At 43.8% G+C, this 23,825-nt stretch overlaps 1 protein-coding gene across 1 annotated transcript in view; it reads right to left on the reverse strand.

Annotated features, from left to right (window-relative positions):
- Positions 1-11,558, reverse strand: part of Sumf1 (sulfatase modifying factor 1) — a 78,464-nt gene extending 66,906 nt beyond the window's left edge. Inside the window, exons 1-3 of the mRNA XM_021164694.1 lie at positions 11,274-11,558; positions 3,776-3,949; positions 1,068-1,142 (exon numbers count right to left, since the gene is read on the reverse strand). Coding sequence (XP_021020353.1) covers positions 1,068-1,142; positions 3,776-3,949; positions 11,274-11,537 — 513 coding nt within the window. The 5' untranslated portion in view covers positions 11,538-11,558. The remainder of the gene's footprint in view (positions 1-1,067; positions 1,143-3,775; positions 3,950-11,273) is intronic.
- Between the last annotated feature and the right edge of the window lie 12,267 nt (positions 11,559-23,825).

Consider the following 23,825-nt stretch of genomic DNA (forward strand, 5'->3'; position numbering starts at 1 on the left):
GAGTTCTTTTGTGATTGGGTTACATCACTCAGGATGATGCCCTCCAGGTCCATGATTTTATGGGGGGGGGAGGGGGGTGTGCCTGCCTGTATCTCTGTGCACCACAAGCTTGCAGTGCCTGTGGGGGCCAGAAGAGGGCATCATATCCCCCAGAACTGAGGGTAATAGATGGCTGTGAGCCTCCATGTCAGTACGAACAGAACACAAGTCCTCTGCAAGTGCAGCCAGTGCTCATAACCACTAAGCTATCTCTCCAGCCCCCGTGCATAAATTAATTAAAGGTAACTTGCATGAAAGAGGAAGATTAAGGTGGGATTTCCTTATCCTCACCTTCCATGTCTGTCCTCTTTGAAATGGCAGGCCCTCAAGGCCCACTCTCTGTCTCCTGCTCTTCAGTCTCTGCCCACTGTGAGAACTCTCAGTATCGCAGCTAACCTCGTTTTCTCTTGTTTTTACATATCTATGAGACATATACACAAGCAAATATTATTTACAGACCTGACCAAAGAATCCCAAGTTCTTTCTGACACACAGTACTTACAGAGCCTAGTCAATGGCCTCGATGTCTGAGAAAAATAGACTTAATTCACACCCCTGTATGCTCTCTGTACATGATGGCACGCCCCTTCCTCTAAGGACTAGTTAGTTCCCAGCCCCCATCTGCTATGAACATCCACAGCAAAGGTATTCCTTCCACGGACTTGAGTTTGCACAGAGGGATTCATGAATACTTATGAAACTCTAGGTCCACACCAGCCCCTGCCAAGATCAAGACTTTGAAAACAGAAGTCTAAAGCTCTCATTTATCCTCCATTCTAAAAATGGCTGCAAGTAAAACACAAAGTACAGGGCTGAATTCTACTCTGCAGTGCAGTGTTGCTCGCTCTAAGGGATAGGCAGAAACTAAACATCTTCCTGGGCCTGTACATTTTCAGCCAGAGAAGGTACCCTGGCCCATGGACCCGTGACTCAGAGAAAAATCCTCAGTGGGAGAATGGCGAGGCACCAGTTGGGAGAGGAAGGTAGTACTTGTGTTTCTGATGAGAGCCTATTTAAACATCACTTACTGCCTGGTGGATATGCGTTTTCACTTGCTCGCTCAGCATGCCTTCAAAGACGAAAGAGTCTCCAAACTTCTCAGCCTATAAGGAGAGTAAAAAAGAAAAAGCCTGAAAAGGTTAGAGTCGGGGCATCCGGGGTGCCATTTTCTTCACAGTGCTACTATGGTGATTTTTCCTATCCAAGTAAATTCGAGTTTTCCCAAAATGTCTTGAAAGTATCTAAGTTCCTCTTAAAGAAGGTTCATGTCCCTCAAGAGACTGTTTTCATGTGAGACCAGATTAGCTGATAAGACTGCCGGCTGCACAAGATTAGATTCTAAGAAGATGAACGACCCATGGAAGGAAACATATTTCTCCCAATATTGTAAATAACTCTGAGAAATGACTTCATTTAGTATATGTAATATTACACAAGCAAGCTGTTTGTTCTCTGCCCTGCTCCTGGGATCTGCCTAAAAGAATTAAACGGCACTGATGGCTGATTCTCTGATATGCTCTATGTGTTTACAGTTGTCATGGGCCAATCTAAGCATCAGGTGGAAATCTATATTTTAAACAGTTCTTAACAGTGGTATCACAAACATTCATTGATATCTGTTCTGAAAGTGGGATCCCTTGTCCCTTAGTTCCTGTGACTCTACTGTTCTGGTTTTCCTCCTACATAGTCCACTGTTTTTCCAAATCCATGTAACATAAGGGCTGCCTTCCTGGACTCCTCAGAGCTCTGCACAGGCCTGTGTGTACTTCTTTTTTTGGGGGGTGGGGGTGGGGGGGTTCAAGAGAGGGTTTCTCTGTGTAGCCCTGGCTATCCTGGTACTCACTTTTGTAGACCAGGCTGGCCTCTGCCTTCCAAGTGCTGGGATTAAAGGCGTGCGCCACCAATGCCTGGCCGTGTGTACTTCTTACACTAGGCCAGCGGCTCCCCAGTTATCCAGTTGAGCTCACACAGCAGCTTGCTAAGACTTAGACTGCTGCTCACCAACCCCAGAGATTCTAATTGCGGAGCTGGAAGGAGGCCAGAGCAAACTGCCTCTGTTAAATGTAGTGGTTCTACCTCAGCAAACTCAAGAGAAATGCACAGAGCTTCCCCAGTCTCTTCACGTCAACCAAGACCAGTACTTGGAATGTCCCTAGTGTCCTCTTCCAAACCTATCCTCACCAGATAAAGTTAACTGAGTCCTAACCCCTATACATCAGGTCTCACAGGAGCTTCCAGACTGTTCTTACTGACTAGAGATAAGTTCTCTTCACCCCTGATAGCATCTGTGTGTTCCTAGTGATACCATGATGCCTAGCAACCAAAGCCACTTAGTCACTCAACACATATACAACACCTACCACATGCCTGGTCTAGGGCTAAACCAGAAACTGCTGCTGTCAGTATTTCACGGGCATGGGCTCTATCCTTCTCTATGGATAGCATAGTTCCCATCCTCATTCCCGGAGACTTTCCATTCTCCCCTGCTGGCTGGTCATCCAGAAGAACTATGCTCTGTAAAGCCTTCCTTTCTTAGAACTCCTCTAGCGCTGGAGATATGGCTCAGTGGTTAAAGCATGAACGATCAGGATCTTTTTTGACCAAGCAAGAGCCAAGTATGGCTACACACATCTGTGATCCCAGTGCTAGAGGCTTGGGAGGCAGAGCGAGGTAGATTCTGGCTCACTGGTCTGTCAGTCTAGCCACAAGTGCATTCTTCAGGTTCAAACAGAGACTCTTTCACAAAATAAAGTGGCATTCCAGCAGTCCGCAACCACCAGGACCTCTAACTCCATGAGATCCAACACCTGGCCTGGCCTCTACGATCACCTATTCTCCCTCCCTTTCTGTCTGTCACTCTCTGTCTCTCTGTCTCCCTACCTCTCCCCTTACTCCTCTCTCTTTAACTTAGATTATGAATTGATTTAAGAATATGAAATAAAAAGAATAGAGACTTTAGCTTACTACAAATATCTACAACCAAGATTTACAACCACTTGGTATATTTTAGGAAATTCCAAAGAAATGACGCGGTGCAGAACTGAACCCAAATGCTGGTTTGCCTTTGACATTCACCCTCAAATGAACTGTTTAAATACAAAAGGGGAGGTGTTAGGGGACAATTTTTTTAAGCTGGGTCCCCACACACTGAATAAAAGGGTAAAGTTTTCAAGATAAAAGGGGACAGGATTTAGGAACCAAGAACATTTGAGATTCTCACAGAAACAAACATCAACTAGAAAACCAACCCCCTTGCATGGATCTGGTGACCCCTGGAAAAGGCTGCTGAGTCACCCACACTGGAATAAACTGGAATAAAGCCGCAGGATGAGACGCTGCACTGGAGCCCTGCACATTTACAAAGTGTGTAACGCCTATGGGACAGGCAATCTGAGGTGCGCTGAGGAGAGTGTCCTGCCGTCTGTGTTCTCAGAAAGCCTAGTGAGCAGCAGCCCTGTCAGGTGGATTAAAACACTAACTACCACAGCACCACGGAGGGTTGGGAGCAGGGCTGTGGTCCACGCTGCTTGCAATCCTTGAGTAGTATGGTTAGGTTGTATCAGTGTTGACTCTCAGCTTGGCATACCACGGAGCTGCTGGGAGAAGTTAGATTAAAGAAAAGAAAAAAAGTGCCCATCACAGTGCTGGGCACAAAGTGTTCAGTGTTTCTAGCTATTAAGCCTTCCTGAGTGTTCTAGAAAACAGCCAGTTCTCCCTCCCATCCGCAAGCCCATACCTCTGTCAAATAGCCAGTCGAGTTCACAAACTTCTCAAATTCCGCATTGCTGACTTCATAGGCGTCCATGTAAAAGCCATCAACAGTGACTCTCCTGGCAGGGGCTTCTCCATCCTGCCTGATCTGAGGATCATCAGTGCCCATTGTGAATACTCCAGCAGGGATGGGGACCATCTGCAGTGAAAGGGCAAACACGGGGCATCACGCATCAAAAGCAAAGTGCATCTGTGTGGGCCACAAAGCTCTCAGCGCATATCAAGCGCTCACTGCTTAAAACCCCCACCACAGAAATTTCTGCAAAACTACCAAGATCAAGGTCGTGGGAGACGGTCCACCAGGAAAGTGCTTGCTGCACAGTCACAGGGACCTGAGTGTGGATCCCTAGCAGCCACATAAAAGACATGTATGGTGGCTCAGATCTGTAACCCCAGTAGTGGTGGGGATGCAGGGTCAGAGGCAGGAGGATTCCAAGGGCTCAATAGCCAGCAAGTCTGACTGAATCAATGATCTCAAGGCTCAATGATAGATGCTCCTCAGAAATAAAATAACAAAATGGAGAAGCAACTGAGAAAGACAGCTAATGTCAACCTCTGGCCTCCACTTATGCATTTATTTCTGTGTACCCACACATACAAACCACCACACACACACACACACACTTGCACAATCATTCCACATGTTAATGACAGTGCATCACAAGTCAGAGAAAGAAGGGAAAATTCTTCTGGAAAATGATCTTTCTAGTTGAACCTCACAACAAATTTGGACATACAAAGGACACAGTTCTGGAAAAACTGCAATAGTGAACTAAGGAGGTAAGGGAAAACTGTACTCATGCACTCGAACAGATGCAAACACGAATACACAGACATGCACAACACACACACACACATAAAAGTTTTAAAATAATAAAATACTCAAAACAGGACAACACAAGGACTCAGAATGTAGGTCTGCAACAGGGTCAACTAACCTGGACTCTTGGGGGCTCCCAGACACTGAATCACCATCTAAAGAGCAAGCATGGGCTGGACCTAGCTCCCCCATCCCAACATATATAGTACATGTGCAGGTTGGTCTTCATGCAGGTCCCCAAACATCTGGAACAGGGGCTGTCCCCAACTCTGTTGCCTGTCTGTGGATCCAATTCCCCTAACTGAGTCGTCTTGTCTGGCCTCAGTGGGAGACGATGTACCTAGTCCTGCAGTGACCTGATGTGCCAGAGTGGGTATCCAGAAGGACCTCTCCCTTCTCAGAGGAGAAGGAAAGGGGTTAGGGAAGGAGATGTGTAAAGAGAGAACTTGGAGAGCAGGGGGCTTCAATTGGGATGTAAAGTGAGTAACTAAAAAATTAATGAAAAAAAAAGTAGGTCTGTAGTAGCCAGAGGCTATGAGGTATCAGGTACGGGAAATCACTGCTTAATGGAAATGCTGTATCTTTGAGAGACACTGAAATATTCTGGAATAAGATATCAATAAGTTTTGATTTCACTAAAAACTAAAATCACCGAGTTATATACTTTAATAAAATTCAAAAGGATGAATTTTATGATATATGAATTATATCTTTATTAAAATAGGCTTTCAACTATACTATCTGTGAGAACACTATAGATATAAAGTATAGGTTTAAAATCATGAGGGGAAAGAAGTCAGTTTACAGGGCTCTCGGATTTTGTGAACTGTCAAGTCTCTGACCTAGAAACAAGAGTTCCAACCAAAGAAAGAGAAAAGAAAATCAAAGAGGTAATTAGCTGGGGAAAGGGAGGGGCTGCAACAAGCATAGAAAAGTAGGAACACACAGAAACAGAAGTTAGAAATCCAGGACTACTTGCCCTATCTTCCATTTCTACAGTCACTTTGCCAGAGGTTACTTTAATCATGTTTCTGTATTTGCCAGTCATAATGGTATTGGTTTTTTCCAATAGTGTTTTGCCTGTATGTATGTGCACGCATGCAGTGCCAAGGCCAAAGGAGGGTATCAGATCCTCTGGAGCTGGGTCGTTAGCAGCCGTGTGGCTGCCTGGAATTGAACCTAGGTCCTCTGCAACAGCAGAAAGTGGTCTTAACCACTGAGCCTTCTCAACAATGTTATTTTCAGCTGATTTGCATCATATATATTTGTCCAATATATCAGTCCTGTTCCAAGAAGAGACCCTAACTCCCTCAACCCCAAATCCCAGCATCCATAGTCTCCTAGCCTCACCAGTTCTCCCCCATCCATCTCTTCCTTGGACCTCCCTCTTCTCCACTCTCAGGTATCCTTACTCATGGTCTCCCTGGCTCCAGTTTCACCCATTCACCTCTCCCCATTCCTGACACCCATTTACTCCTCCCAGCCATTCACTTCTCAGGCATTTAGGTCCCAGAATACTGAAAATGTCCATATTCTGTATCCAACACAGCACCACAGATCTGTCTCGGAGAAAGATAGGAAACAAACTAAAGCATCAGTAGTGGATTGTTGAAGCAAATGGTAGGTCATGCAGAAACAGAAAGCAAAGCAGACATAAGAAGGAAAAGAGGAACCTTTTAATAAGATGGCATGGGGCAGTCTCACCATGACAGAATGACGGAAGGAAGGCAGGGTGCACACAGAGGATGTGATGGTCCCAGTGTGTGCGAGGAGAAGAGGTTAAGTAAAGGTGACAGTGGGACCACAGACTTTGAGATTCCCTTGCCTCTGCTTGGGGGTGAGTAGTGTAAGTGAGCAATCATTTTTCTCACTCCACACCCATTTTTTTAAACTTTAGGACCAACCATGTAAATGTAACATCTACTTCAAAAAATACAAAAGAGCCAAGCATGATAGTTCACGGTTTTAATCCCAGCCCTGGGGACGTAGGGGGTAGTAAATCTCTATAAATTCAAGACCAGTCAGGTCTACCTAGCAAGTTTCAGGGCAGCCAGTGCCAGTGAGACCTTGTCTCAAAGTAAATACATAAATAAACTAACCAATCAACAAATCAAGGTGTGAACCTGATCAAATCTTCTTCCCTATGTAAAATTATATAGGGGGTTGGAGAGATGGCTCAGAGGTTAAGAGCACTGACTGTTTTTCTAGAGGTCCTGAGTTCAATTCCTAGCAACCACATGGTAGCTCACAACCATCTGTAATGGGATCTGATGCCCTTTTCTGGTGTGTCTGAAGACAACTACAGTGTACTCATGTNCATAAAATAAATAAATCTTTAAAAAAAGTATACAGGAATGTCTATCATATGTTGGCATACAGTATCTAAACATCAGAATCTATCACCACCTCACATGAGAATCTATCACCACCTCACATGAGAATCTATCACCACCACACATGAGAATCTATCACCACCTCACATGAGAATCTATCACCACCTCACATGAGAATCTATCTATCACCACCTCACATGAGAATCTATCACCACCTCACATGAGAATCTATCACCACCTCACATGAGAATCTATCAATCACCACCTCACATGAGAATCTATCNCATGAGAATCTATCAATCACCACCTCACATGAGAATCTATCTATCACCACCTCACATGAGAATCTATCAATCACCACCTCACATGAGAATCTATCTATCTATCACCACCTCACATGAGAATCTATCTATCACCACCTCACATGAGAATCTATCACCACCACACATGAGAATCTACCACCACCTCATACTTGAACTTGGCTGTATAAGCTCCCTATGTGATTTTGTCTCTTTGGGAATTATGTCCTTGTTCAGGGACCATCCCTTCTGCGGCCTTTCCTGCCATACATCCTTTCCTTAGCTATGTTGGGGTATCTTTGTTTCCTCTGATGAGTATCTCTTCTCTCTTCTCTTCTCTCTCCTCTTCCTCTCTGCCCCCTGCCCCCACAAACTCACAAAGTATCTTATACTTTCTTCATGCTTTATGTATTTGCATGCCTGTGTGTGTGTGTGTGTGTATGTGTGTGTGTGTGTGTGTATGTACTTCGGGTATCATCTTCCAGATCGCGATGCAGTTCCATTAAGACAGCATCTCTCTTTAGTCTGGAGCTGACCAGTTAGGCTAGCCTGGCCTCAGGTATCTTCCTATCGCTTTCTCCCTAGTACTGGAATTAAAACACATGTCACCACTCCCAGCTTTATATATGAGCAATAGGGATCAAACTGTGGTCCATGCTCATGCATGCTGGGCAAGCACTCTGCCAACTGAACTACCTTCACTGCCTCTTCAGTTACACAGTTTCTCCTTACCAGTATCTTAGGCGCCTTATGAGCCCAAAACAAACTTTTCATTTCAAAACCTCCAGCATACCACATGGCATGAGATCCATAGTCAAAGTGCAAATGATCTTCACTGAATGAATGTGTAAGTCCATGAATATGAAGACTAAGTTACTATTAGAATTATTCATAAGTAAAACGACCAAAAGTCCACTCCATTCGTAAGACCATCTCAGCCATGAGCTACATGCCTGTGTCACAGTGAACCCTGTAATAGCCTTGGCACAGGAACTAAACTGGATGTACCCATTATTCTTAATATTCTATGATACCTTGGACACAGATTCTATTGTCCTCAGGGAAAAAGTGGAATTTTTAAAAACAGCTCTGAAAAGAAGTAGAAAAACTTAAGATTTCGAACAGAAGTTTCAATAATAGCTTCAGAATAGGAGCTAGAAACATGGCTCTGTGGATGAGAGCACATGCTTTTAGAGGACCAGAGTTCAGTTCCCAGTATGCACATCAAGTGGCTTACAACCTGCAATACCAACTGCAGGAGATCCAATAGCCTCTTCTGGCCTCCTGTTGAACAGCACTTTCTGGCTAGATTAAAACCTTCCTTCCATTTTGAGCTGGGCAGTGGTGGTGCACACCTTTAATCCCAGCACTTCGGAGGCAGAGGCAGGCGGATTTCTGAGTTCAAGGCCAGCTTGGACTACAGTGTGAGTTCTAAAACAGCCAGGGCTACACAGACAAAACCCCATCTTGCAAACAAAACAAAACAACAACAAAAAACAAACAAACAAACAAACAAAAAAAAACAAAAAACCTTCCACCTTGCAAGGAAACTCCTTAAAATACAGGATGCTTACAGAGAGGTGAAACAGCAGGTCTGTAAGAGAGATGAAGCATTCCTTCCTCTGGAGATGCTCATTAAGCACAGAAAGAAATAAAAATTACCTGATGAAGTCCCTGCAACTGACCATATTCACAAGGGTCCTCCCTCCCTAGCATATTTAAGTAGTAAAAACTGCTCAGAGACACTGTCAAATTAGCTGGACTAGCTTGGAAGAAGCAGGCACCAGCCAACGCTCTCCAACCTGTTGAAAGTGCATGCAGGGTATGCAGTGTGCTCCAGGTTCCCAGTTTTTGTGAACTGCATCCTGTGCTGTGTTCTTGTGATGCAGCTGTGTCAGAGCCATTTCTGCTCCTGTAAGTAACCCCAAGCTGGATTTTGGTGGTATCCTTACTTTGGTCTGTCGTCAATTCTCTCTCAGGGGTGATTAGATGTTTGTTTATATCTCCCTAGGAATAATGTCATACAACATTGTTTTGGGCACTTGCACTCCATATACACATAATTTAAAATAATAAATATCCAAAGTATCCCCCACCAGTATTCCAGGATACACTGTTTCATCCATCCTGGGACAAGGGATCTTGAAGAACACTCTGAAGACAAACATGCTGGGGTCTAACATGGGGGCACCAACATCACCCCAAGCAAACTTCTCAGTGAGTTTAAATAGCATAAGACAAGTTATTAGTTTGATGTATATATTCCAGATGGCCAATTCTTCTGACCACAATAATTCAACTAGGAGCAGGACAATGGCTCAAAGTTTACCTGGGAACTTTTCCTGGAGCCACTAAGAAGGAATTATTCCTCTTCCAACTAGTTTAGGAGGTGGGATGTCCTCTATACAACAGACCTAAACTAACGTAAGATGGCTAAGGAACAGCGAACAATGGGCCTGGGGATGCTGCCTGATGCCCTGGATCCAGCTGTGTCTACAATCATGTGCTGTCTCAATCTTCCCAAGTATAGAGAATCCATAAATCTCTCCCTCTCTCACTTGAAGCTATCCTGATTCCATTTGCTACTGTATGATTTTTTTGTGCATAAAACTAAAATAAACTCATATAAAATTATTTTGTAGGGCTCTTTTTCCATTGCCTACTTTCTACTCCTTGAACTTAACACAAAAGGCTCAGGCAAAAGAAATCTGTATGCCAACAGCTATAATAGCTACACAAAACTTGGTCCAGCCACAGTATACAGACATTCCTCATAGGTGGAATACGATCCAAATTTCCAGCACTAATGTTTGACTCATGAAGCTTCAGGTGCCTCACCTATGACCCAGAACACGATGGACTGCACAGGATTCTCTGGGTACACAGTAGAAGTATATGTTTACAAAGGCTTTCTTTGAAAAGTACCCAATAACCTTCACCCCCAAAATAGCCTCTCAATATTGTAGCTACCAACAAATAAATAAATAAATAAATACACAAACAAACATCTCTCAAGAGATATTACAGAATGTCTAAAATAGGTTAGGCACTGGGATGGGAGGAGGGGGGCAAATCCATAGAGAATAAATCAGATCTAAAACTCTTTCCATCATCAAGTAGGTAACAGGAAAACAACACCGCACTGCAGTAAGCAAAATAGACAAGTGGCCACTGGGCAACTGCCCTCCAAAAAATGCTGTGGGGATTTATAGACAAGCATCTTTTTAGTTGTTGCACTGCTACCTACCACTGAGTCATCTATGGAAATATTGAAAGGGAGAGAAGGAAGCGTCAGGAAAGACCCACAGGAGATGTTACCCCCACCAACTCCTGAACTTTAGTGCCAAGGAAAGAAAAGAGACCTGGGAAACAAGGATAGACTGGATAGGAGTACAAAAGAAAAGTGTTATTCAGAGGGCCTGGGGTGAATTCCCTAAAGCTAGCAAGTAGAATGAAGGACCATTTCTATATTCACTGTTTTCATCCGTACATACTAACATCTAACACACCTATGCACTACACAAAGACATAAATAAAAGCAATAAAGTACACTTGGCTCCATACTTCTTTGCACTCGGAGTGCTAAGCACAACAGAATAAATACAAGTCTGTGAGCACAGTGAGTTTAAGGCAGTGTTGGAGACTCAGGCTCCACAGGTACTAAAACTAGAACTTAAACCCGAATCCATCAGACTTTAAATTCGGAGCTCTGCAGCAGGAGGGCGGAGTGGAGGAAGGGGGAAGTGGGCAAGAAGAGGTAAGAAAGAATGGACAGCACTCTTCAAGCTAAGCTCTCTTAAGTTTTAGTGATAAACACAGCCACAAACCCCTGCCCACCTCCCAGTGGGCAGGAGCAGGGGGGAGGTCACCTGTCAAATGAGCTCTGTAGCTGAGAGACTTGGGATGTGGTTCGACCCTTTCCAGGAGTTTCTAATCCCCCCTCTTCTGGCCCAGCCAGGCCTCATGCCGTAGCCCGACGACACCCACACGCCCCAGGAATGGAAGGCGCACCTTGGTGAGCGCGAGCGGTCGCGGGCCCGAGGTCAGGCCCGGGGCGTTCGCCTCCCGGGAGTAGCGCTGCGCCGCCGCGGAGCTGCCATGGGCCCCGGCCCTCTGGGGCGTTCCGCAGCCGCAGGAGCCCGCGAGGGACGCCGCACCTTCCCCGGCCTCGGCCTCATCGCTCCCCGCCGCCACGCACGCCAACACCAGCAGCAAGAAGACTCGCGCCAGCCTCCTGCAGCAGCAGAGAGCCGGCTCTCGCGCGGGCGCAGCCATGTTGTTCCCGGAGTCATGTGATCCGTGGGGATCACGTGACCTGCGGTGCTTAACCCAGTGGCTTTGGCTGACATAGGTAATAAATAGCCTGTGACTGCTTCCAGGTAGTTAGCTGGAGTTTACCTGCTGAAGTTAAAAGCATCCAAACCACAACAAAGCTCTACGGTATTCAAGGCCTTCCGCAGACAATGTGCCCCTCTCTAGTTTCGTGGTTGAAAACTAATTGAATTTATTCAGCATTTGCTGAGCACCAGTACCTTACTACATAAACACTCATTTTTTTAAAAAAGTACTTAGTCCTCAGTGATGCTGCTACATTGTGTTGACAGGACAATTAGTGGTCTGCTCAAATCACGTATCAAACATGTCAACACCAAAAATCTAAATCCAAGGTATCTAACCAGAAACCCTGAATTTTAAGCTCTATAAGCAATTCAGTAAATGGACTCAGGAAAGTGAGCATAGTGAAAAACACCAGTGAGTAGAGTTAGGAAAATCTAGACTATGAGATTGTATAAAATAACACTTCTCAAAGTTTGGACTGATAGGTTATTTCTCCACTGGTAAAATAGACCAATAAATGCCAAGTTAGAATATATTGAAGAGAGGTTTATTGGGAAGCTACTCTTGGGTGAGTTCACTGGCCCCAAGGACCAAGGCCAGGAACATCACCAAGGTGCGGGGTGGGGAGAAAGAGAGAAAGGGCACACAGGCAGAGAGAGAAAGTGAAAGAAAATTAAAATTCAAGGTCCATGACTCATGCGGCTTGCTAGTTAGGAGGGCTTTTGGGCCTAAGACAAAGAACAAAGGCTGTAAAGTCATCCCAGGAACCAACTAGCCATAAAGACAGGGAAGATATACAAGAATGTCCGGACTGGCCTGGCGCCTCCCTATCTCCAACCCCCACCTAGGTTCTTTCAAGAGGAGGAAGAGGAGGAGGAGGAGGAGGAGGAGGAGGAGGAGGAGGAGGAGAAGGAGGTGAAGGAAGTGAAAGGGGAGAGGGAGGGGAGAGAGGGAGAGGAACAAATGTCTGGATTATATAGGGAAGAGCAGGCAGCCAGGGGCCTACCTGAGGACAGGGTATGCCCAGTAGGAACCTAAGTATGCTGGATTAACCTGGAGGCCAGGTCTGCTTTGATTGTAAAATATGCACCTCAGTCCCTTGTCCCAACCTGGACAAACCTGGACCATAGCAACAGTAAGAGCATCACCTGGTAACTTACTGGAAAGACAACACTTGCTAAGAGAGATGGTTTTAGCCATGGAAGAGGACTGACTGCTCTTCCAGAGGACCAGGGTTCAATTCCTACCATCCACCAGGCAGCTCACAACTGTAATTCCAAGATCTAACACCTTCACACTGATATACAAGCAGGCAAAACACCAGTGCACATAAAATAAAAATAAATAAATAATATTTTAAAATGCAACACTTCATCAGAATCTATGGAAACTGAACACAGCAAAAAAGGGGGCTGGGGCAGGTGTGTGCCAAGGCCAGAGGACAACAGGCATCCTGATCTATGACTCTGTTAAGCAGACACTGTCTTTCACTGAACTTGGACCTAAACTGGAAGCCAGGAAATCCAAGTTCTCCTAATATTCTGATCCATTTTGAAGATTCTATTGGGGTTTGCTGTTTGTTTTTGTTTTGACTATGTTCTGCTACATAGTTCAGGCTAGCTTTGAACTCCTGAACCTACTGCCTCAGCCTACAGAGAGCTGTGTCTGTAACAGCCTATGCAACCATACTTAACTCATAATGAAGTTTAGTAATGATTGTTCTACAGATGTATCAGAAAATAGATTGTAAGACAAAAAAAAAGTAAGATGAAGGGGGGAGTCTACAGATCAGAACACACACAACAATGGTCTTATGTAGTGGTATCTTAGTTAGGGTTTCTAGTGTTGTGACAGAACGCCATGACCAAAAAGCAAGTTGTGGAGGACAGGGTTTATCTGGCTTACACTTCCACACTGCTGTTCATCTCTAAGGAAGTCAGGACAGGAACTCAAACAGGCTAGGTTCCTGGAGGCAGGTGGTTATAGAAGCCATAAAGGGGTGCTGCTTTCTATCTTGTTCCTCAGGGTTTGCTCAGTCTACTTTCTTATAGAGCCCAGGACTACTGGCTAGGCATGGCACCATGCACAATATATCGGGCCCTCCCTCACTCATCACTAATTGAGAAAATATGTGTAGGATATGTGTAAGGCAATTCCTTAACTGAGACTCACTTATGACTCCATCTTGTGCCAAGTTGGCACAAAACCAGCCAATGGTAACTGCCCTTGATATCAAATATTCTGCAGGGTGATGGCAGAGAGTCTATGAAACCCAGGAGTCTGAGACCAATATCAATGCTATGTCAAAAAAAAAAAAAAAAGAAGAAGATTTAGTAATGTACTAATCAAATATAATACATGCATCTTACATAAACAACAAGACTTTTGATTTTGCTCATTTATTTATTTTTTGTATATGGGTGTTCTTCCTGTGTATATGTCCGTGCATAATGTGTAGGTAGGGCCTACTGAGGCCAAAAGAAAGAATCATAACCCTTGAAAATGGAGTTACAGATGGTTGTAAGCCACAATCTGAGTAGCAGAGTAACCAGTGTTCCTTACCACTGAGCCATGTCTCCAGCTATTCCTTTCATTTTTTGTAAAGAATAAATTCATTTGAAGGAGCGATGGCTCAGTCATTAAGATCACCATCCAGTGATTCAGGTTCAGTTTCTTGCATCCACACGGAGGCTTACAACCCCTTGTAACTCCAGTTTCAAAAGACCCAGTGGCTCTAAGGAGACTGCAATGCAATGCTCTTACACTGATGCAGACAAAACTCTCAGTCCTAAAATATTGAAATTCCTTTCTTGATTCATACATATAGAAAAACTCTGTGTGTGCTCATTGCTGAAGATTTGACTCCTTAACCCCCAAAAAAAGGAGGGATACGTAGGAGAAGACAAGTCATGACCTGATAATTGTGGTAACTGGTTGGTGAGTATGTGAGTCCTTAATGAATTATTCTAACATACTTTGAAATTTTTTAATACAAGGCTCTTGTCTCCATGTTGGCAGTTTTGCAGAAGTTGGGCAAAGGGTTCCATACATTCCCTCCTTTATATAACAAACAGTTAGCAAGAAACCTATTGCTATTCCCATTGTTTTGAGTTGGTGAGGGTAAAATGTCATTGCAAAAATCAAAGCTGTTTATGGATGTTCTACATAGTATAGAGTCCAGGTCAAGGATAATCTTTATTCCCTTTCAAAAGGTTAGCACTGGGATGTTTGTGACTCAAAGACCTCAAATCTTTTGCCTCAGTGTTCAGGCTTCTATTGTTGTGATAAAGCACCATGACCAACAGCATCTTGGGGAGAATCTTTATTTCAGCTTACATTTCTTCATCACTGAAGGAATTTCTGAAGGAACATAGGACAGGAACTGAAATAGAGTGAGCTGGGCCCTCCCACATCAATCATCAATCAAGACAATGCCCTACAGACATGCCTACATCCCAATTTTATGGAAGTATCTTGTCTAGTAAGATTCCTTCTCTCCTGATAACCCTACATTCATCAAGTTGTATTTTTGTGATCTTTCCTGTTCCTTCTATCTGACAAGACCCAGGTCCTGGAAGTGCTGTGTGCACAATTATTTAGGGGAAGGAAAAAAGACAGAGTGTTCAGAACAGTTCAGAGAGGGCAAATTAACTCAGGATCCTGTCAGCTTTACTATAAGAAATTTTGGTACCCCTGCTCTGTTTGTAAAGACCCCTGAAGACCTACTCTTTTCACTGAGTAGGATTAATATCCCTGATAAGTTAGAATCTCCATTTCCTTAGTGACTTAAGGAATAACATTTATTTTGGATTATGGCTCTAGAGGGCCAGAATCCATAATAGCAGACATGATTTGGCAGCAGGAGCAAGAAGCTAGCTGATCACATTTTCATCCAAACACAGGAAACAAAGAGAGTGACCCAGACATGAAGCAAAGATATAAACTCTCAGAGCTTTCCCCCAGCGATTTACTTGCTTCAGAAAGGCCTAAAAGTTGCATAACTTCCCTAGACAGCTCCACCAACTGCGAACCAACTATGTAGGACTGTGAAAGGCAGCCTGGTTCCTGGTTGAGCTAAGCTTAGAAACCCCAGAGACCCTAAAGGGACAGCAGGTGTTTTGCCTGGTTCCCAGACATAGGCTCCTGACAGAGGCTGCAGCCCTCCATAGATTTCTGGTCATCAGTCACGTAAGGGTAGAGGACATGGCCACAGGTAGGCTCAAGACAGATCTCTATTTTAATGAGGTACCTAAAGGCCTGAAAGGCTTAGCCAATTACGCTTTCCTTCCCAGACACTCCTCCCTGCAAAATGTATTTAACATCAGGCCCACCCTGAGAAGTGGGGTACAGTTTTACTTATCCACTTTCCGTCATGACAATAAATGCCTTAAGACTGGAAACTGCCTCTTTTCATCGGGATTTGCCATGGGGAGCCATGAAAATGGCTTTTGCCTAAAAAGTCTCTGTCTAATCTTCTGTACAAGGCCTCTCTATGTCACCAGCCATGACCACCAAGCCAAGCTAGCAGCCGTCCAACCAAGCCAAGGCCTCTCCCCTGCCTCAACACCATGGGATCCAGCCGGAGATCCCCTCTTTTCTCCCTCAGCCCTGCCGGGCCCCCACTCTGTTCTTAGCTCTTTTGCGGCTCCCAGCAGCGCCTGGGAGCCCAAGAGCTTGAGAACCAGACAGTCCTGGCCATCCTGCAGGCCTGGGGACTCCCCCCCCCTCCCCGAGCCTCACCCGCTGTCCCCAGGACCTCAGACTGTGCTTCCCCACCCCGAGAGAAGTGTCCCACGGCTTCCCATAGCCCCACACCTGCATGGCGATGATCTGGGGTAGGCATAGTTAAAACTTCCCACCTCTGAGCCCTGTGGCAAAACGGACACGGGACCCCCACTAACCCAAATATTCACCTACATGAGCCTGTGGGGAACATTTTTCATCCAAACCACCACATGCCCTAATGTCAACATGGGTTGTAGTTCAACAAGATACTTGCTGGATCCACAGATACAGAACACTATGCTGGGTACCAGAACCTCCAACTTTGCAAACAGCGTGAATAGAATCACCAGTGAATTAAAGGAAGTGAAAGTAAATGACCTATTTATACTGCTTCCTTAAGCTATGTGTTCTTTCCCATTTGAGAGTGGAGTACCTTGCAGAGTCTCCGATTGAATGCATATGGCACATTCTAATGGGTGGCTCCATCATCTTTACAGAGAGCCACCTCCACCACACTTTAGATCCAGTCTGTCTTCCAAAGATTCATGCAATGGATGCTTGGTTACCAGTGTGGCAGGATTGAGGCCATGGAACCCATTAGATGTGGGATCTGACAGAAGCTACTAGGTTTTGCTCTTGCAAGGAAATAATGTTTACGATGGACTGAGTGGTTATAAATGAAAACCACCCCATTCATTTGACTCTTTCTGTACATGACTCTTTTCTTTCCCTTTTTGCCATGAGTGTGGTTAAGAAGGGCCCTCAGCAGCAGCTGACAGATGGGGCTTTTTAATTTTATTGTTATTGTGATAAAGGAAGAACGTGTACCATGGGGGTGTGGAGAAGAAAACTTGAGTGAGTTGGTTCTTCCACCATGAAATCAGAGGATCAAACTCAGCTTGGCAGGGTTGTGCAGCGAGCGACTTCACCTGATAACTCATCCGAACAACCTGCCTTGGGTATAGACTAAGATGGAGACTGCTCTGTCTTACGGGTAAATCTATGTTTACATTTTAGCCTTGAAAACACTGAGCTAAATAAATCCCTTTGTTTATGAATTGTCCAATCTTGGTTCTTTGTTTTAGCAACAGAAAACGAAGACAATCACTAAGCCAGCATTTCTTATGCACTTGCAGTAAGCCACCTTTACCCTTTATGAGATTAGCCACTTTCTCTTGGTATGGAACAAACTTACCCATGCTATAGCTTAACCCTTCACCTCCTTCTTTGAAAGCTGGGTCTGCTGGTTAGATAAATATATGTGAATAACCTATATAACAGGCATTCTACAAGCTCCCAAGGAATTAATCTGGATGAAGCTATTGGGAGCAGGGAGGCTGGGAAATCTCAGGGCTGGAGAGATGTCTCAGTGGTTAAGATCACTGACTGCTCTTCCAGAGTTCCTGAGTTCAATCCCAGCAACAACATGGTGGCTCACAACCATCTGTCATGGGACCTGATGCCCTCTTCTGGTATGTCTGAAGAGAGACTTTTATGTATGTAGTTACATACATAAAATAAGTAAATAAATCTTTTTTTAAAATCTCAAAACTTTGCTCAGGGTTTAAGAGTGTGTACTGCTCTTACAAGTTTGATTCTCAGCACCTACATCAAGTGGCCTGCACAGGTACCTGTAACTCAAACTCCAGGGAACCTAATGCCCTTTCCTGGACTCCACAGGCACCTACACTCACCTGGATACACACACACACACACACACACACACACACACACACACACACACACACATACACATCTACACAATTAAAAATAAGTCTTACAATGAACTACTCATCTGATGATACACATTTGGTTCAAATTTTGTCTTTCATAAATAGTGTTTTTTCTTTCTCTATACACTTTTCTTTGGACACAAGTTTCATTTCTCTTGAGTATATACTAGGAGGGAGGCTGCTGCACCTTAGGGTAAATCCGTCCTGGAGAGCTATCAAACTGTTTTTCCGATGTGTCTGCACCAGGTGACCCTTCCACCAACAACGTGTGTGGGTTCACCTTCTCAGATGTAGTTATCTATTGCATCTCCTCTAGAGTGAAATCTCATCGTTAGTCCCAGCTAATTCCTAGTCATTTTATACTGAGATTGGGTCTTGGATCAATCTAGCATCTGAGAGAGGATGTAGCGGCAGTTCTTTTGGGAAGGGAGTTAGAAACAAAGCCATTAATGTTTTCAACAAAATAAGCTTTGCAGTATTCAGTATTTTACCACAGGAAGGAACTGCCAGCTTTCAGAAGAGAGGGTGTTTCCGCCAGCTCCCGCCACGGTCCCAAGGGAGTACAGAGAACCATTTTTTTTTTTTTTGTTACTGCATGTGTCAATGCCCCCACCCAGCTCATTGCTTTTTATTGTGGTACATCTGCTTCATTCGCTACAATAATAATAAAATTAAAATTTAACCAAAGTCCCATCTGTCAGCCACTGCTCTTAACCAAACTACAACATGGGAAGGAAAATAGCCTTGTGCAGAAAGAGTCAAATGAATGTGGGTGGTTTTGATTCATAATCAATTAGTTCTTCAAAAACATTGTTGAAATAGCAAAGGAAGAGGGAATGAGAAGGAGCCAGTAGGAAAATACAAGCCTGGCGTCTGAGATGAAGGGGGAACAGAAAAGACGCTGGGTAGGACAAGCTTCTGGGTCTGGTTCTGTGTGGAGAACACCAAGGTCAGTGCAGTCAGGAGCCCCAGAACAAAGGCCATATTAGAGGGGGAAGCACGGAGCTCAAACATCTAACCCTACCTTTCCCTTCATGTTCAGTCATTGACTGGGGCTACCCATGAAGAACATTGGTCACTGAAAAAATTAACTGTACTCTCTACAGTAAGTGTATTCTCTCTTTAAGATCCATCTCTGCACAAATCTACTGATTGCCACACACAGCCAACAATGCTCTGGCTTATCTTTGCCCAAGTTTTTCTTTGCCCATCATGTTTCAGCTACTGTCTTCTTGGTGCTCACATGGCACATCAAGTACAATGCTACTTCTGGGTCTTTGTATGTGCTGTTCTTCCTACCTGGATGCTTTAACCTTTTCTTTTTGACCATCATGCCTCAGCATTAAAGTAACATGCTCAGAGAGGTTGCCCTTGATCGCCAAATATAATCATTCCATTCTCTGTTCCGACACAACCCCTCCTCCGCTCGTCACTCCCTGCAAGGGTGGTGTTTGCTTTTTCCATTTTCTTTGGAGACAGAATTCCTTAGTATTTAATGCTAGTCTTAATGCCTAAAATACTTGATATCTGTTCTAGTTTTCTTGTTGGTTGCTGTAATAAAAACCACAACTAAAACAAACTTAGGGATTACACATCAGGGTCACAATCCATTACTGAGGGAAATCGGGGCAGAAACTCGAGCAGGAATTGAAGCAGAAATCATGGAATAACAATGCTTGCTGACTAATGTTCTCAGCTAGCTTTCTCATATGGCCTAGGTCCATCTGCCTAAAGATGGTGCCGCCCTCAGTGGGCTGGGCTCTCTTTTATCAATCATCAATCAAGACCATGCCTTACAGACATGGCCACGGGCCAATCTGAAGTAGGAAATTTTTCAGCTAAAGTCCTCTCTTTCTAGGTGATTGTGTCAAGTTGACAATAACAAAAATAATTAATGAACACAGTGTGTATAAGTATTAAGTAGACATTCGGTGGATGAATGAATAAATGTATAATCACTGTTGTCAACCTTCATGACCATTCCAGGCACAGGAGATGTATAAGGAATGAAATAAGAAGACATTCATATTTCATATAAGACACACGTATTTTATATTAAAAAAAAACCAAGAATTTCAATTTACTTAAACAGGACGTTTTTTTCTTAATACCTTGAATAAAAGAAATAGGTGGGAATAATTAAGGGTAAGAAAATCCTGCTATACAGTTCTCTGACCAGGTTCTCCTTAAAATCTTATGTGGTTAGAAAAAAATATTATTTGGCAGTGTATGATTTTTTTCTATTTAGGACAAGGGTTCACTCTGTTGTCTCAGGTTCCTGGACTCAAGTAAGCCTCTGACTCAGCCTCCCAAAGCAGCTTGAATAGCAAGAGTCCAGCATCACACCTAGCATTGAGCTCTCTAGGTTTGCCAATGTTGTGCTATAGATAATGTGAGAAAGTTATAGGTGGAGACTCTCATTTGTGCTTGATCTCCTCTTAGTCTTTTCTTTTTTCCTTGAAAGTGGACACAGAGGGGAGGGGGAAGGGAGGGGGAGAGGAGGGGGAGGGGAGGGGAGGGGGAGAGCAGCTTCTTTAGAATGTGAAGGAAGAACTAACTTCATTTCTATTTTTGAGACTTATTTCATTTTTATTTTATACGTATGAGTGTTTTGTCTGCATGCATGTATGTGTACCATGTGTGTGCCTTTTACCCTCAACAGTTAGGAGATGGCATCAGATCCCCTGGAATTGGAGTTATAGATGTAGCTGCCATGTGAGTGCAAAGAAATGAACCCAGGTCAACTGTGAGCAAAGTAAGTGCTCTTTACTGCTGAGCCATCTATCCAGCCCCTTCCTCCTTTTTAGACAAAATCTCACTATGTATCAGTGGATGGACTAGAACTCCACACATATAACAGGCTCACAGAGATTCTCCTGCCTTTATCATCCAAGTACTGGGATTAAAGGTGCAGGACACCGTATTTGGTTTCTTTGTTCGTTTTGCTTTTTATTTTCTGATTCTTATTAATTATTTGAGTGTTCCATGTAATATATCTTGATCATATTTACTCTCCCTCAACTCCTTCTAGACCTACCCCAACTTTCTACCTGTCCAATGTTCTCTCCTTTTGTTGTTGTTTATTATTTGTTTTGTTTAATATATCAAGTCCAGTTTATATTGCCCAGTTACCCTTGGGATCCATCCTGATGTATGTTCAAATACTGAGTGCCACGCCACCAAAGGAAAATGACTCTCTCCCAACAACTATCTAATGTCAATAATACCTCAGCAGACAGGACTTCACGCTCAACTTCTGCCTTATGCTGGTACTTTGTCTGACTAGAGCTTGCACATGTCTTCTGCATACTATCATGGTTGCTATGAATTTATATGTGCAACTGACCTGTTGCACCCAGAAAGCACTGTTTAATTTAATTCGTCCCCTCTTAGACTCTTTGCACTCCGTCTTCCATAAAGATCCCTCGGTTCTTAGGGGAGGGGTTTAATAGAGACTTCCCATTTGGAGATAAGAACTTTGAAGTCTTTTATTCTCTGCACATTGATCAGCTGTGAGTTACCATGTTAATTAGCATGTACTGTATGAAGCTTCCCTGGTGAGGATTGGGAGAGCCAGTGATCTACAGGTATAATGATAAGTCATTAGGGGTCATTTTAATATTGTATTCATTTGACAGAATAATAATAGAGGGTTTTCTCTAAGATCTATGACCTATCTAGCCACTAATACTTGGCTAGATAGTTCCATTGGTATTAGTCCCATTTAATGGAACAAGACTTAAATCCAAACAGAAAATTATTGATTACTCCCCAGACATTAATGCCACTATTATACCAGTGGGCATATCTTGCTAGGCCAACTGCTATAATAGCTTAGAGTTGAATGAGACTTTTCTTTTCCAGTATTATGCATAGTACCTTCCAATACTTTTTTTTTTTTTTTTTTTTTTTNGTTTTTTGAGACAGGGTTTCTCTGTATAGCCTTGGCTATCCTGGAACTCACTTTGTAGACCAGGCTGGCCTTGAACTCAGAAATCCACCTGCCTCCCGAGTGCTGGGATTAAAGGTGTGTGCCACCACACCCGGCCCTTCCAACACTTCCAAACTATCCAGGAAAGATTGTCCTTCCAGATAATATCCCTATGTTTATAACTGTGTAAATAAGAGAAGTCTTCAGCAATATGGTCTCAGCATCAATTCCTGGAGGGTAACCAAGATCAATAGCAATAGCTGGCAGTCTTTGAAGATCTATGCAACCCCACTAGCCATCATTTCAGAGAGAGTATGACCCATTCCTGGTGCTGAGGATTTTACTTGACAGGATGTGATATCTAATTGAGGTTTTATCCTCCAACTATGTGGTAACTCTGTTTAACTACATTGTCTTTTTCATAGTATGTATATTTTAGGAAACATCTTTCAATAGTGAGTTTCCACGTTGGTTTTTCCAAAGACCTTCAGTCTAAAGCTTTCCATAGGCTTTTCCCTACCGTGCCCCACAAACCTATTCCATTTAACCCTTTCTGTTTCATTACTACCTCCTCCTCCCTTTATAATTCTATATTGTACAGGACTCTGTTTTTTTTTTTTTTTTTTTTTAATTTTTGAAACTCTTTTTCACTATGTAGCCCTAGCTTTCTTAGATGTCACAATGTAGACAGACTGGTCTGGTCTGGAACTCCTTATCTCTTCTGCCTCGGCCTCCCAAATGCTGGGGAATGAGGGCAAAATAATAAGCCTAGATAAGGAGATAGAGATTCTGTTATGTCGAGTGATGAGATTTCAGGCAGAGGGTGTGGTTAGGTGTTGGAGTGCTTAGGTCAAGGTTCTGGGTTCAATCCTCAACAACCACAAATGTAAAAGAAACGCTTTATTTAAGGAGCTAGCACACTGTGAAGACCAGAACTGTGAATCAAGGCTGGTTCGGGGTACTAAACAGCTCCACAGATCCTCACACCAGGTGCTCTTCAGACCCACATGGTGGCTTTCCTGCTTCACTCCCTGCGTCACCAAACTCTGCATCTCCCTGTCCACTTGTGTCTTTTCCTGTTTGCCTGCCTGCCTTCTACTTCTCCTTCTTTTGCACTAAAATTTTATTTAGCTTCATCACTTCTACTTACAGTTCCTGTTTCAAACACCCTCCTGACCTTCTGTGGCCTCACTCTGCCTCTACTCCTTTTGCTACCGGTGACACTCAAGGTATCAATTTCCCTATTTAGCTGCTGTGAAGGGGAAGCCTGGTTTGCTTCTCTTTTTCACAGTACTAAACACCATAAGCCCAAATGGGAGCCTGTGGTTTGGCTGCACTCGAATAGGAAACCCATCTCTGGTCCAGACTGTTGTAATTAGGTCAAGAGGATACCTCGCTTGCATTAGAAATCACCTTAGTGATTATTTGAAAGCACTGGCCTGTAAATCTGAAGTGGGTCTCAAGAAGTCCCACCTGTGCCACTGATCCTGCTGACAAATCCCTTTCATAGAATTGGTCCTTACTGCTAGTCTCCAGCACCTCTGCTGAGGGAGGCATTTTTCTCTTTGCATTGTTGGAGGTGTGGCAACCTCCAGTACAACCTCAAATTATCCTTGCCTGAACTTCCCATCTCTTTATCTTCCCGGTGTTTCTGGACAGTGGTGATTGAAGAGAAAAATGAGAAGAACCAGAAGGACCCCAAAAGAAATGAAGAGCAAGGAAAAGATGTTTTATGTGCCTTTGGTGGGAGGGAGGGAGGGAGAGAGAGAGAGAGGGAGAGAGAGAGAGAGAGAGAGACATGAGAAATCATCATAAGTCTCTTTCAACCCTAGCGTT

This window comes from Mus caroli, chromosome 6 (assembly GCF_900094665.2).
Source record: "Mus caroli chromosome 6, CAROLI_EIJ_v1.1, whole genome shotgun sequence".
Lineage (NCBI taxonomy): Eukaryota > Metazoa > Chordata > Mammalia > Rodentia > Muridae > Mus > Mus caroli.